At 55.1% G+C, this 15,256-nt stretch overlaps 2 protein-coding genes across 9 annotated transcripts; both read right to left on the reverse strand.

Annotated features, from left to right (window-relative positions):
* Nucleotides 1-6,542: 6,542 nt before the first annotated feature.
* On the reverse strand, nucleotides 6,543-8,518 carry LENEP (lens epithelial protein). Its single transcript, XM_019944072.3, has 2 exons — nucleotides 7,903-8,518; nucleotides 6,543-7,815 (listed from the first exon to the last, which is right to left on the reverse strand). Exon 1 carries the CDS (start codon nucleotides 8,139-8,141, stop codon nucleotides 7,956-7,958), a length of 186 nt encoding a protein of 61 aa, XP_019799631.1. The 5' UTR covers nucleotides 8,142-8,518; the 3' UTR covers nucleotides 6,543-7,815; nucleotides 7,903-7,955.
* A 129-nt stretch (nucleotides 8,519-8,647) lies between these two features.
* On the reverse strand, nucleotides 8,648-14,556 carry FLAD1 (flavin adenine dinucleotide synthetase 1). 8 transcript variants are annotated; one of them, XM_033857909.2, is made up of 8 exons: nucleotides 14,538-14,556; nucleotides 13,762-13,986; nucleotides 11,499-12,243; nucleotides 10,647-10,794; nucleotides 10,090-10,188; nucleotides 9,823-10,012; nucleotides 8,982-9,055; nucleotides 8,648-8,864 (listed from the first exon to the last, which is right to left on the reverse strand). In XM_033857909.2, exons 2-8 carry the CDS (start codon nucleotides 13,840-13,842, stop codon nucleotides 8,729-8,731), a joined length of 1,473 nt encoding a protein of 490 aa, XP_033713800.1. In that variant the 5' UTR covers nucleotides 13,843-13,986; nucleotides 14,538-14,556; the 3' UTR covers nucleotides 8,648-8,728. The 8 variants fall into 8 exon arrangements, with proteins under 8 accessions (XP_033713800.1, XP_033713802.1, XP_033713792.1 ...); XM_033857911.2 differs by lacking the exon at nucleotides 14,538-14,556 and adding an exon at nucleotides 14,446-14,504; XM_033857901.1 differs by lacking the exon at nucleotides 14,538-14,556 and adding an exon at nucleotides 14,110-14,371 and having other exon boundaries at nucleotides 13,762-13,811.
* Nucleotides 14,557-15,256: the final 700 nt, after the last annotated feature.

Below are 15,256 nucleotides of genomic sequence, written 5' to 3' on the forward strand. Positions count from 1 at the left end.
TGCTTTCCCCCCATCCCTCCCCCCGCCCCCTGCCACCCCCCAAACTCCCCCTCCCAACCCTTAGCAACACCCTCTGTCACTTCCTGGTTTTTCACCCGCCCCCCCAGGCCCCCCTCCCTCCGCCCAATAAGGACATAAACTTCAACCCCTTGGTCCAGCCAGTCTCTGCAGGGCGCAGATGGATCCCTCCCTCCTTTTTCGCTCTCTTATTCCAAGCTCTTACTTTGCTCTCCGAGCTTTTCCCACCCTCCTCTTTTCCCTCCTTCTTTCCTTCTCTCTCTCTTTCTCCCTTCACCTGCCGCGGTCCCTTTCCTCCTCCTCCTCTCCCTCTCCCTCTCCGTCTCTCTCTCCCTCTCTCTCTCTCTCTCTTTTTCTCTAGCCCCTATCTCTCCCAGTCCACCTTAACTCGAGCTCCGCCCCCGACCCCCATCCAGCCCTCCGCCGCTACTCCGTCCCGCCCCCTGCACTCCACCTCCCGGCCCGCCCATTGGCCTGAACACCCGCCCATCCCAAGTGGGTCCCTCCCTGCGTTCGGCCAGGGAGGGGGCGGAGCCGAGGGGCTGGCCTGAAACCTGGAGGAGGGGAAGAGGAGGGGGCAGTGTCCGCAGCGGCCGGGGAACCGAGCACCCCCATCAAGGGCTCGCACTCCTACAAGAGGGGCTTCCGTAGGGTCAGCACCTCGGGAGGGAAGGGTATGAGGAGGTTAAAGATACACTAGATGGGGGCGAGGCGGGGACTTAGGGGATTGAGGGAGGGGGTCCCGTGAGGGGCTATAATCAGGTCAGGGCCCCTGGAGGTAGGGGGAGGGGAGCCACCCGGCCATCATCTCCAGCTCCTACGCCCCACCCCACCCCTTGGAGGCGGGGGAATTGAGGGTGCGGGCACCCTGCGTCCCTCCCCACGCGTGACGGCGCCTCGCGGGGAGGGAACGGCGCCCTGGGCAAGCAGCCTCTGCGCTCCAGCCGGTGCCCGACGCGGCCTTGGCATTGTCGGAGGGGAGGGGCCAGGTCCGTGAAGGGGGAGGGGGAGGAACGCTCACGCTCCTGCTCCCCGCCTCCATCCCGCTGTTCCCGAAGTGGAGAAACTGAGTCTCCGCGAAGGAGGGACCTCTGGACTTGGGTTCGCTCAGAGACCTGGGAGGCGAGAGGGGTCTGAGTGTTTTACGATGTGTATGTGGACTTGGGGGGGAGATCAGGATGGGTACTTCAGTGCCCCCCAACTGAGGAAGGTAGCCTGTTTGGGACGCTTCCAACTGGGCCTGCGGCGCTACGTACCCCAAAGAGCCCCTCCCACTAGTGTAAAACTGATTCAAATCCGGCTCCGGCGGGCCAGGTTCCGCTCCCCGAGGCCGGCCGGGCCGAACCGGGTCGAACTTGCTTTCTCCAACCCCAGCCCCCTCCGCAGAGGGCCTCCCTCCCTTTCCAGCAGGTGGCTCCGCGGGACACCAGCTCAACCTGTTGGACCACAATAGGCGGCGCCAGGGGGGCCCTGGCCCTCACCCGGGCTGACCCGGGATCCCCGAGCAGGGGGAGGGGCGGAGTCCCGGTCCCTCCCTCTCTCTCCCTCCGGCCGTGACTCAGCCTCGGGGCCGCTGCCCTGCTCCCCAGCCAGGGGCGGAAAGTGTGAGGCGCCCCTGAGGGCCCAGGCCAAACCAAACAGCCCCCCACCCCAGACATTATCTCACTGTAGATTTAGGGGGGCTCTAGGAAGGAGGGGGTAGCAGTAGCAGGCATGGGTCTCTCCCGCTCGGGTAATCCGCTCCAGGTTTTCCTATCGTCCCTGTCCCTCTTGGGTCCCGAGGCTGGTCACTGCTCCGGGTTTTCTTCTCGGCCCCGCCGGACAGATTCTGGTTCGCGAGCGCCCGAAGCCGGCGGGGTCCAGGCCAGGGATTTTCCCTCCCTTCCCCAGCTCGGGGTCGCGCTAGCCTGGAGAAGGGCCGTGCCAGGGGCAAGACGGCAGTGCCAGAAGCACAAGTGAAATTGAGAGGGGGCTGCTTCGGGGTGGAGAGGGCATGGCCGAGGAAAAGGGGGGCGGGAAAGTGGCTCGGGGAGGGTAGAGCCAGGGCCTCTAGAGGCAATAGAAGGGAGGGCGCCTTGGCATCAGCCCATAGGTATAGAGAAGCGAACAGCGGGCTCGCCATGTCCCCCATCCCTGGGGGTCACCTCAGGCGTCTTGTTGGATCCCACCTGGATTTTTCAGTGGCTGGAATGCCATTCCTCACTTGAGTCTCGAGAGTCCGGGAACCTCCTGTTAGTTTCTCAGTGACGCCCCCTCCCACGTTCTCTTCTGGTCCACAAAGCTCCCTCGCTCAGAAGTCGGAGTGGGGAACCCCGACTTTGAAATTCCCGCCTAACCCCCAACTCCCGGGCCCTTACCTCGCCAAACCACTGAGACCGCGTCGGCCAAGAAACGCTGACTGGGGGCCCCGCCCTCTCCCACGAAACCCCAGCCTGGCCCCTGGGGCCTGCCGCCACCCCTGCCCCGCCACTAGGCCTGGACTGGAACTGGGAACTGGAGGGCAGGTGTGGGCTCTCCAAGGGCCCTCCAGGGGATCGGGGAGCGTCCAAGATCCGCACGTTCAGTTGGTCTTCAGGCGACCAACTAGACCTTAATTTTGTGTGGCAGGAGGTGGGTAAATACCCGGAGAGTGAGGTGGTTGACCAAAGAGAAGGATGAACGCCCAGGCCGGGAGTTAACCCCTTTTAGGGAGAACTGCACACCTGGGGTTGGGACAGCGATTCGGGGTGAGGGCCAGGTGCCTAGGCCGGGCCACGTGCGCCAAGGTTGAGCTGCAGAGGAGCTGGATGTTTGCAGAGCCTGGAGGAGAGAGGGCTTCTGGCGGGAAGAAAGGCAAGGCTGTGACTGGGCGGGGTCCTGAGTGAGTGGGTCTAGGGGCCTGCTTTGGAATGTGGGGGGCTGAGCTGGAAGCGGCGCATCAGCTTCGGCGCCCACCTCTTCCCCGCTCTCCGCCTTCCCCCGGCTGCCTCCGCTTCCCTCGAAAAACCCGCCGCCCAGGAAACCGCTGGGGGCGCTCAGACCGCAGCCCTGCCGCCCCCCGGCGCCCCCACCGCGACCGCCCAACCCACCTGAAGGAGCCGTGGCTGCCAGGGTTGCCCCCCTCCCGCCGACTCCCCCCACACCTGCGGGCTGCACTATTTATAACTCGGCGCCTATTCCGGGCCTCTGGGCGGGAGCCCGGTGTCGCGCAGCGCTAATCGTCGCCGGGATCTCTGCGCCCCCCAGGGCCGGGGGAGATAAATTTAGCCTCAGGAAGCTCGGGGGAACATTTTCCAAAACTCCACGTCCCAGAGAAGGCGAAACTGAACCCCTCTGCCCTCAGCCTCCTCCGGACAGCCACCAGGCGGCGCAGGTCCCCCGGCTCGAGAAGCCGGGTCGCTGCTTTGAAGCTGAGGTAGGTAAAGGGTTGAGAAAGAACGACCTGAGGATACTGAGGGGCGGAGGTCAGAGGGGTCAGAGAATGGCCAGAAGAATGGGTATGCCCCCAAGGCTGGCAAAGACTGGAGTAGACAGTCTCAGCTGGGCATAACTGAGAAAGGACTAATGCCTTTTGAAGGGGAAATAACTCATATGCAAACGAGATGCAAATAGGGACGCAAATAAGAGCGTACGCCCTTGGAGGTCTGCGCTCTGGAGCTAGTGAAACAACTGCCACACTCCCCTTTCTGCCCGTCTTTCAGTTTAGCTGGGAAAACGTGGGACCCTCCCAAGATTATTACTATAATATCCAGTTTATTGCGCATGGCTCCTCAGACCACTTCTCTTGACCCCTCTCCTCCAGCTTCTGCACACCACTGACGGTCTTATATTCGACGTAATCAGCTGGGAATCCTGGATATCAGGCCGCTCCTCCGCATGCTGTCGTACTTGAGGGTCACTTCCAGTTCTGCCTGGTCTCCTTCCCTGTTTTACCCCGCCCAGTCCCCTACCCCTTGTGGCCACTAGAGGGCTCCGGGGCGCCGAAGGGTAAATGAGATCTTACCCATCCCTCCCTGTCTAGGTGCCTGCACATCTTCCTTTATTGCTCCCCTCATCCCCCTCCAGTGAGTTCTTGAGACAGTAGTTTGGACACTTAAAACCTGAACTTACTCTAGTTGGGAAGAGAACATTGCAGGGAAGCTGCCACATCTCACTTTCCCTTCTAGACCAGTGGGGAGGTGTAGTCCAGGGAACCATCTCCTGGCTTTGTGGCTTACATGAAAAGGGCGTAGCTGGGCCTCCCAAATGAGCGCGGGGGAAATCAAGAACAAGGGGAGATTAGGGTTGAGGTGAAGTGGGAAATCATGGAGTGGGTGCAGAATAGGGGTGGATAGTCCCTTCCACATTTCTGCTAGCCTGGCCCTGCCTCCCAGGCCACTTAGGCTACCATCCCAAGCACCAGTTCAGAAGAGGAAGGCAGGAGAGAAGCCCTGAATTTGAGATGAGAGAATCTGGGTTCACTAAATGACTACCCTACTGCAGTGTGCTGTTCATATGACTTTGGAGAGGTCACCACACCTCTCTGGGCTTGTTCCTTCATGTTAAGATGGGACAATTGCCCTCATCCTAACTACTTTTTTTTTTTTTTTTGTGATACGCGGGCCTCTCACTGTTGTGGCCTCTCCCGTTACGGAGCACAGGCTCCGAATGTGCAGGCTCAGCGGCCATGGCTCACGGGCCCAGCCGCTCCTTGGCATGTGGGATCCTCCCGGACTGGGGCATGAACCCATGTCCCCTGCATCAGCAGGCATACTCTCAACCACTGCGCCACCAGGGAAGCCCTGTCCTGCCTACTTTTGAAGTGGACTTTTGTAACGCTCGCACACTCTGTAGCTGAAAAGGGCTCTGGAATGGTATATGAGGTTTTTGTTATCCTCCCCATCCCTCTCCTCAGTCTTTCCACTTTCAGGGTTCTGACACTCTCTTTCCAGCTCTGACACTCTCCTTGGGCTACTGGCAGTCACGACTTCTCTCCCCTCTTCAGCTCCGACCACCTGCCACAATCACAGGCCCTGCCTTCCACCCCTACTACTTCCCCAGTAGCCCTTGCCAGACATCCCCTCCCCTGGCAAAGTCAGAACGCTCAGACTTCAGGATCCACCTCCAGGCACTGCCCCAGCTTGGTAGGAGTGAGGTCTAAGAAAGGAAAAGGAGGCAAATGTCTAGAGCTTGAGTCAGGGAAGGGCTGGGGTTGGCCAAGCAGGGTGCAGGCTATGAGGGGGAGAGGGAACTCCAAATTCAGATGGGAAGTTGAATTCTGTGTCCATCTCTACCACTAACCTCTCTCTCCTTGGATTCAGGACCTTCTCACTGCTGTGCCCTGGGGCTCTGAAGGCACCAGGCAAGAACACTGACCTGCATTTTGTGGATGTCTAAAGAGGGGCTGCCAGGGATAAGAAATAACCTTAAGTTGGAGTACTATAGAGTACCATACTGCTGTACAAAAGAATGGGCAGGCTCTAAATATACTGATGTGGACTCCTGTATGAGGTATGTGAAGGGAAGATAGCAAGGTACAGAACAGGGTATAGAGTATGTTATTAACTAGAAGTATAAGTATATGTAAATGCAGCCACTTCTCCCTACTGCTATTGCTGTAAGCCTGCTCTGAGCCACCAACATGTCTGGCCCCGATTGTGCCCATGACCTCCTAAAAGGTCTCTACTATCCTACCCTTGGTCCTCTAAAGTCTATTCTCAACCCAGCAGCCAGTGTGAGCCTTTTAAATAAAAAATCAGTTTATGCTCAACTGCCTGCAACAGTTCCTCATTTTACTCAGCATAAAATCTCAAGTTCTTACCATGGCCTACTAGGCCTGCCTCCACTCCCATCCTTAGCTTGACTTTCTCTTTTTCTATAGAACCTATCACCTAGTAACATCAATGTACTTATTTTTTAATGTTTATATTTTATTTTCTGTCTCTACCCACCAGAATGTAAACTCCATGAATACAGGGATCTATTTTGTTCACTGCTGTATTCAAATCAGCCAGATTGGCATATAGCAGATGCTCAATAATATTTGTTAAATGAAAGAATAAATGTTTTGCTATTTGCAAAAACATGGATGAACCTGGAAGGTATTATGCTTAATGAATAAGTCAGACAGAGAAATACAAATACTGTATGTTATCACTTACATGTGGAATCTAAAAAATAAAACGAATGAATATAACAAAACAGAATGGACTCACAGATATAGAGAACAAGCTAGTGGTTACTAGTGGAGAGTGAAGGGGGAGGGGCAAGAGAGAGGTAGGGGATTAAGAGGTACAAACTACTGTGTATAAAATAAATAAGTTACAAGAATATATTGTATAGCACAGGGAATATAGCCAATATTTTATAATAACTTTAAATGGAGTATAATCTGTAAAAATTTTGAATCACTGTGTTGTACACCAGAAACTAATATAATACTGTAAATCAACTATACTTAAATTAAAATAAAAAACTAAAAAAAAAAAAGAATGAATGACGATGCAGTATATGCATAGACTATCTCTGGAATGCTGTCCAAGATACTGGTCACCATGGTTACCTCCAGGCAGGAGAGCTGGGGGATAGGTGTGGGAGGGAGATAATTTTTACTATCAGAGTTTATTAGGCATATATTACTTTGACAAAAAAAAAAAAGAAAGAAAGAAAGAAAAAGAAAGAGAGAGAGAGAGAAAGCAAGAAAAAGAAAATAAGCCCAGAGAAAAAGGAGTTAACTAAGAAGTCTGAGGAAGAGCTGGTCCCTGGCAGTGAGGGAGGGCCACATACACCATCTCCAGGCCAGTGTCCCAGGACAGAATGGAGGGGGGAGGGCATAACTGGGCCCCAGGGAATGCTGGGTAGAGATCCCAGGGACACTGGCTGGCTCTGAGGTCGTTGGGGGCTGTGAGTGGGCATGTCATTATGCAGGAACAAGACGATGTAAATGGCTGGTGTGTGCCTACCACTGGGAGTGATTCAGGGAGAGCATGTGTTGGTGGCTGCCGAGGGGAAGTGAAGAGTCAATTCTGCTCATTCTGGCTGTTTGTGTCCTATGCACTGTCATAAACCTGAGGGACCTGTGTGGCCATACAGGTGGCTTTCTCTTGCAGCTTTGTGTGTGAGCTAGAGGAGCAGGGCCGGACTTCCTCCGTAAGCTGGGAACTAGCACCAGCTCAGTGCTTTCCCCAAGATCTTCAGGGGCAGGGAGCTGGCCAGACCAGGTCTTCTATTTGGGTTCCCATCCTTACACACAGGGCCTCACAGAAGAAGACCCCACCCAAGCTGGACTCCTCCCTGTCTACAAGTTGGGAGGAACCTGGCCTTTCTACCCAACGCCCTCCCCACCCAGGCACCAGTGAGTCAGGAAACCTGGCTTTCATTCTGTTCTATCCAGGAAAACTTCCTTCCCTCCTTGGTTCCCAGACTCTTCCAGTGCTGACTTTTTCTGACTTCCCTGTAGACATTTAGAACTTTTGGTCTCAAGGCTTATTTATTATACATACAGTTCAGTGATTCTCATACAGAGATACTGGGGGCAGCCCATTCCTGGTACTAAGAGGGTATGGTGAGATCAGCCATCTGGGCCGGTGGGCTCACTGTACCAGGCTTGGAGGAGTGCCAGGTTCTGCTGCAGTCTGACTGGGGTCCTAGCCAGCAGGCCAAGCTCCTGTGCACCAGAGGTGCACTGGAGGTGGGGCCTGGGAATAGAGGCCGAGAGATGAGGCAGGTCTGACAGATGGCACAAACTCAAAGCAGGATCACACTTCACTCATTGTTTGTGGCCCGTCCTTGGTCAAGCACAGCTGGCCCCAGGAGTCTTGATGGGGGTTGGGCTGGGTGCTAAAAAAGAGAACGGGAAGCTGAGAGGCAGGCTCCGCCACAGAAGCTGCAGCCATGCCTCCTGTCTGTTTGCCCTACCCTGCCCACCTGAGCGATGCTGGCCATGGTGCCAGCGGGGAGGAGGCAGCTCCCTGCTGCCATTAATCCAGCAGCTCCTTGATACACCAGCAGCAGAGGAGGATGTAGGCGACTTCCTTCAGGGTCCGCTGCAGGCCCTCCCACCCTGTGCCCGTCTTCATGACAGGCACCCGGAGTCCAGTGTCTCGCAGAACTCCTCCAAGGGAGAAGGGCAGGGCCTGGGCTAGGGGCTGTATCCGGGACTGCATGTGGGCAGCAGCTCTGAGGAAGGGTGTGGGAGCTGCCTCTAGTGCCTTTTATCAACATTGTCCCCACCCCCTTCAGACCTCATGACTGTGGGGACAAAGGCCCCAGGGTCTAGGACAGGGAAAGTTCTGGGCCTGAGAATGGGCTGAGTCAGCCCCTGTGCCCAGGGATGGTGGGGTGGGGTTAGTAGGAGGAGGGCCTGGCCACTCCATCTTTCATCCTCCACAGCCAGGCCAGCTCAGCTTCCCTTCCTCCAGCCTGGGTCTCGAAGCCCTGACTGCCCTGCCCAGTTATCCCTTCCCCCAGGGGTTGGCACTGCTCCCTGCTCCTGCCCTCTGGTGGGCTCCAGCTGAGGCTGGCACTGAAAATCATCAATGAGAGCTCCTTTCCAGCCTCCTCTCTCCCCCGCTGCCCCAAAGTGAGCACTGAGGGCTCCGAGCTGCCAGGGCCTGGCCCACTTCTGCTTCTCTCGTCCCCTGAAGCAGGAAGACACAGCCAGAGCAACAGGCACAGGAGAGGTGGTTTATTGACAGGTTAGACCCCAGGATGGTCCCCTTCCCTTCCTCCTGGACAGGGCAGGAGTGGGAGGTCACGTGCGGGAGTTCCGCTCCTCGTCTTCGTTCTCAAGCAGGTAGGCTGGACGGTAGGTGGGCTGTCCTCCTGGGTTCGGGCACTTCAGGGCTGGGTTCCGCACCGTGTTCTCCCGGCTCCCCAGTGACGTATAGCTTGGTGGGGCGGGGGAATGGGAATGGAGGGCATGGGTGAGTGTGGTGGGCTCGGCTCTCCAGTCCCAGCACCCTCACATCTTCCACACACCCATCCTCTTCCTCCAAATCCCTTACCCTTGGTCATACAGGATACAGTATGGGACAAACAGTTGACGCAGAAAGTCCCAGATGTCTCTGTAGGTCCAGTCCTGGGAGGTCAGAGTCAGAGAAGAGTCACACATACTTTCCTTTCCCACACCTACCCACTGCCACCTGGGAAGGGGACTATTCGGGGCTCTTCGGCTCCCTTGGCCTCTGAGGGAGGGCCTGCTACCCAATTCTCTGGTACATCTTGCTCTGTGTAGGCCAACCAATAAGAAAGAGAAAGCTTTTATCCTGTCCCTCTCCATTTCTCAACCCACCCTCCACTGGCATCTAAGTTCCAGGACAGGGAGAGGATATCTATGTCTGTGTAAGCCTGTGCTGTCCAGTAGAACTTTCTGCAATGATGGAAATGTTCTTTATTTGTGCTAACATGGTGGTTGCTTGACATGTTGTTAGTAGAACTAAAGAACTGAATTTTGAATTGTAATTTAATTTAAAAATTGAGATATTCACATGCCATGAAACTCACCCTTCTAAAGTATACAATTCAGTTTTTTTTTTTTTAGCAATTTGTATTTCATTTCAATTAATTACAATTTGAGTGTAAATAAATGGCTCATGGCTACCATATCAGACAGCACAGGTCTAAGTCATTGTTCTGTCCACAGGAGAAAGCAGGATGCCTGCCGTTGAATTAGTGCTCGATAAAAATTGCTCAAAAGGCTGAACGAACAAATAGCACAGCCTCCCCTGGATGATGGGGCTGTTTCATCCAAGCCCCAGGGCCTAACCTCCCCCACCTCAGGTAGCCAAGGAGCAATGACTGATAGGGGGCACGAGACTGAAGGCGATAAATCCCCTTCCCTGATACCAGTAGCGGGTTGATGCGCATGAATGAAGGCCACCCTGGGTCAGTGGGACTGAAGGGGCCGAGGCTGCAGGAGTAGGGGTCGGTGCGGCGGGTGCCCATCAGCACAGCCTCCAGCTGGGGATGCTGTGCCCGCAGCTCGCTCAGGGCCTGCTTCATGTCACCCTCAGCCTCCAGCACCTGCAGACTGTACCTGAGGAAGAGCAGTGGGAGTCAAGAGTGGGCCCTGCCAAGCCCCTCTTGGAGCCCAAACCTTCAGGTCCCTAGTACCTCTTGATGGTGTCCTGTAGAAACTGCTCCAGCTCAGGGAAAGGGGAGATGCTGCGGATATACAGGATCTGGAGGGGCTCTTGAGCATCAGGGTATTTCCTGGGGAGGGGGCAGAATCCATTGGCTTGCCAGGACGGGCAGGGAAATGCTCTCCAGAGAGCTTGCCTTTTGGCCCCTGGGATGGACACCCTCCCCTTCGCTCCTTTCCTCATCCTTCCCATCCATCAGAACCCACTTCGTCTGGGAAGCCCACTCTGACCTCTTACCTCTCAAATCTGGAGCATACACTCCTGTTTCCAGTATGTAAGCCTTACCTCCCCGACAGGACTGTGACCACCCTGTTGTCGGGGACGGTGGCTTGCACGTCCATACCCCGCGCCAGGCAGGTGTCAGACGCTCAATAAATATGGTGGGGGAATGGAACTGAGAGGTCACTATGGCTACCATCCTCCCAAACCCCACCCAGACACCCCCTTTCCTCCCTGCTTCTTAGGATGGGGAACTAGAGGATGGGGCCGATCTATCTCTGGGGTCTTGCCTCCAGGGGGTTGGCTCACTTCTGCACAGCGGCATGGAAGAGGTGCAGGAGGGCGGTGCAGTCCTTGCCCCCGTTGAATCCCACGCAGAGCTGGGTGAGGCTGTACTGAGCCAGGGCAGTCTCAATGGTCTGTAGGGCGCCTGCCACCTTTTCTCTCAGAGAAGACCCTGCCAGCCAGCCAGGGAAGAGGGCATCAGATAGAGACATATGACTGTCAAAGGGCAGTGGTCAAAGGGCAGTGGGGGCCAAGTTGCCCTTGCTTAAAACCCTTCCATATCTTCCCAGTGTTCCCCATGCCTTCATCTGCCCACTCGGCCCTGCAGTCTGCCCCCAGCCTGTCATTCAGCCACACCTCATGGCACTCTTCACCTCAGTGTCTTCCCTCTGGAGGTCCTGGTTTCTTTCCATTCTCCTAAATCTCATGCTGCTTCCTTTCAGACCCTCTCTCACACTGTTTACTCTTGCCTACCTCCTGGTCTGACCAAATCCTCCTTAGCACTCAGCTTATATGTCACTCGCCCAGAGAAGCCTTCTTGGACCCCGCATCAAGGCTGATCTCCCTGCTATGGAGACCCCCCATCACTGACACCTCATGCACGATTACCTGTTTAACATCTCCCTCTCCTGTTAAACTCCTTGTCCAGAATAGGGCATACCTCTGTCTTGTTGAGTTATACCCCCAACAGCCAGCACAGTGTTGCTGAAAGGAGGTACTCAATTGATATTTATTGGAAGAATGAATGAATCAGCTGTAGCTATCTTCTACCTTCTCCTGGATCTGGGGGAAGCCTCCAACAGCCCCTGCATTCCTGAGACTGAGGGTGGCACCAAAGGTCTGGTGTATGCTGCCCCTCCCCCAGGAGGCCCCTACCTGACTCAGTGAGTTTGTACACGGCCTCACTGGCCTGCTCCACAGCGTTGGGTACGTAGGGGACCAGCGATCCCTGGGGCAGACGGGCAGTCAGGTAGGCCAGGCATTCCTCCAGGGGCCCTTCTTCCTCCGAGTCCAGTGTCAGCTTCACCTGATAGTAGTTGCTGCCCCAGTCAGGGTAGGAACCCAGGCCAAGCCTGCGCCCAAAGTGGGCCTGGGCCTCAGCCAGGATGGGGGCGATAGAGGCCTCATTAGCTGCCACATACAGCTCTCGCAAGTGGAACTGAACAGCTGTGTTTTGAAACAGTCCCTTTAGCCCCTCCAGCACCCGCCGCAGCAGCTCCGGAATTCCCGGGAAGAGGTAGACGTTTCGGACGGAGACTAGTGGGAATCTGAACGGACGGCCAGTGAGAGGATCTGTGCCATAATGTAGGCGGGCAGAGGAGGGCACCCGTGACAGCTTCTCCCAGCCCTCCCCCCCTAGGGCTTTGATGGCCCCTTCCAGCTCAGGGTGTGGCCTGAGTTCGTCCCCAAAGGCCTGTGCTACTGCCTCGAAGGTCACATCATCATGGGTGGGGCCAATGCCCCCTGCCGTAAGGACGTGGGTGAAGCGGCTGGAGAAAGACGTGACCTCAGCCGCGATGGTGGCTACCTCATCGGGTACGACAGAGACTCGGCACACCTGGACCCCCAGGGAGCGCAGTGTCCGGCACAGAAAGTAGGTATTGGTGTCCTGAGTGTGTCCCTGCGAGATTGGAGATGGGGAAGATGACAGTGTCAGTGCCGTAGGGATGAAGGGCAAAGGGGGAAGGATCAGGCTGCATCTGCCTGATGATGGGGCACTCTGCTCTTTGGGGGACACCACCTCGGGCTACCCAGAAGCCCAGACTAGGCGCAAGAGTGGGAAAATCCATGTGAATGGAGTCAGGGGTAATGTGATCCCCCTTGGGCCTTCATCTCTGCTTATGGATTCAATCATCAATTGTATGGGGACAACTCATCTACTTCCTCACCAACCCTGACAGTTTTAGTCCTCTGGCTCCAGGTGCTTACTGGGCATCTTCACCCTATCCCTGGCTGTTGTCCCTTTGGTCAATGGCATCTCCAGACACTGTCCACAGCGTCAGGTTCTTCAAGCTGTCAATTCTACTTCTGAAATGTCTCTCCATTTGCTCTCTTCCCTCTGTTCCTACTGCCACCAAACGGGTCCTTGGCACCTTTCACCTGGACAGTGGCGGCAGACCCCTGGCCAGAATCCCAGCCTCCAGCCACAGCACTCTGCCCTGTGCCTCCTGAACAACTTTCCTAACGTGTCACTGTGATTGCATCACTCTTGGCTCAAAAGCCATTTGTTGTTTCCAACCATATACAGAATAAAGTTCAAATTCATTTGCAGAATATTTGAGGCTGTGAGTCTATGGTGTGTGTCCACTCTTCTTTTCCAGCCCCATCTTCTTCTACTTCTCTATAGAGAGTTTAGTGGTTAAGGGGGGCTCTGGAGTAAGTGAGAATCAGGTTGGAACCCCACCTACCACTTACTAGCTGTTCAACTGTGGGCAAGTTTCTCAACCTCTCTGAGCCTCAGTCTCATAATCTATTCATTGAGATTTATAATAAAAGTACCCACATTGGACTTCCCTGGTGGTCCAGTGGTTAAGACTCCGCGCTTCCAATGCAGGGTGCGTGGGTTTGATCCCTGGTCAGGGAACTAAGATCCCACATGTCGGGCGGCTCAGCAGGGAAAAAAAAAAAGTACCCACATCATGGAGTTGTTGTGAGGATTAGTAAAATCACATATGTGATGTAATAAGCACACTGCCAGGCGCTAGTAAGCACTCAGTATTACTATTACAAACCTGATGCCCACCATGACCTCTAGTGAGACTTCCCTGATTATTCAGAAGTAATTTCCCCCTTCTAGTACTTTCCTTCTATCTCACTTATCTACTCTGTGGAATGCCTTGGATCATTTTCCAAACAGGTTGGATATAACTCTGAAATAATACATGCATTGTCATTTCTGTAAAGCCACCCCTCCCCCTACCATAGTGCTTGGCAAATTGTAGGGACTTTGCTACAAGTTTTTCAACACAGTAATTGAAAGAATGAAGGTCACTTTTCCTCCAATATATTGGACTCACTCCAGGACCCTACTGCAGCAAGGGGGCTCCCACCCTGGTTCACCCTCCCTCAACAGAACGTGGAGCAAGCTCCGGAGGACAGGAGAACGCTGCCCCTCCCCCCTCCTCTGTCCCAGACACACCTTGAGGATCTCATCTCCAACAATGATGATGCCCGCCGTCACGCTGCGCCCTGGGGGAGGTTCAGAGGCCCTAGATGCCATGGTCCTGCCTTCTCTGCCCCTCTGCAAGGCCCTCCAGTAGCCACCCAGACCCCCAAATAGGGGGCGCAAGCACGCGGGGCCCGCCAGGTCTACAGGGCACTGGGGGTCATAGCCTGGGAACTGGGGTTCCGGGGTCGAGGGAACCTGGAGGAGCCAGAAAGGACAATGGGGGAGAGCAGGAGTGCAATCTTCCTCATCACGCCCTTGACAATCGACTCCTTTATCCATGTCCCTTTAATAAACGTGTTCTCAAACCCTAGCCCATACCTCTTTTAATGTTTTCTATGCTCGGTCCTAGTCTCCTTAAAATGTCCTTCTCTCCCGAACCTACCACTTTAAATGTCTTCTGTCCGTTGAGCTCGGCTCCTCTAGGGTCTGCTCTATCTTGGGCATCTGCACCTTTAAATGCCTCTTCTCTTTGGGGCATCTGTTCCTTTAAATGTCTACCTTATCCTGGGCCTTGGCCCCTTTAAGTGCGTTCCCTCCCTCCACCCACGACCAAAACTCAGCCGCCTTCTTCTGCTGGCTTCCGCACCCTTTCTAGCCCGGAATCCTGTCTCTTCCCGCCACGCTTCAGACTGCTGAGCTCTTCCAGGTTCTCACCTGCCTCTTGCCCCTTCACCGGGTCTTTCCCTCTCTCCTTCCCTCCCGTGGTAGCTTCCGTACTCAGAGTCCCGCCTTAGACTCCTACCTACCTCGTATTAATTGGTCATTTTGGTCGTCGCTCACACAATCTTTAAGGGTCAATTGGTGTAGTCGACTATCGCTCTCGAGCTTTAGCTAGAGGGCGGGAGTAGTGCTGGGTTGTTATTGGCGACAACCACGTGGTCACCCCTCGCCCGGAAACATGGGGGCCGGGCCTTAGTTGGGGGGCGGGGCTTTTCTCTCAGAGCTGGGCTTGAGGAGTCTGGAGTGAAATGAGTGGTGGTGGTTGGAGGTTCTTTAAGGACTTTGGGGTGCTCCAGTCTCGTGCTGGAAGTAAAGAGGGGCTTGACTCTAACCTCTGTGTTAAAATTCTTGTATGCATATGCTGTTATTCATTAACCATGACTTATTCTAAGGGGTTGGGGGCTGGCACTGGTGCAGAGGGGATTTTATATTGTGGCAAATGGACGTTGGAGGGACAGCCAAGAAAAATTGTCAGCATTGCCTGGGAGGTAGCAAGATCCTGGAGGTGACCTTTTAGTGTGTGGAACTTTCATTTGTCTCTGTTATAAACAGCAAAGCTAATTACCGAAACCTCTTTTTTTTTTTTTTTGCGGTACGCGGGCCTCTCACTGTTGTGGCCTCTCCCGTTGCGGAGCACAGGCTCCGGACGCGCAGGCTCAGCGGCTACGGCTCACGGGCCCAGCCGCTCTGCGGCATGTGGGATCTTCCCGGACCGGGCCACGAACCCATGTCCCGTGCATCGGCA

Source organism: Tursiops truncatus, chromosome 1 (assembly GCF_011762595.2).
Source record: "Tursiops truncatus isolate mTurTru1 chromosome 1, mTurTru1.mat.Y, whole genome shotgun sequence".
Classification (NCBI taxonomy): domain Eukaryota; kingdom Metazoa; phylum Chordata; class Mammalia; order Artiodactyla; family Delphinidae; genus Tursiops; species Tursiops truncatus.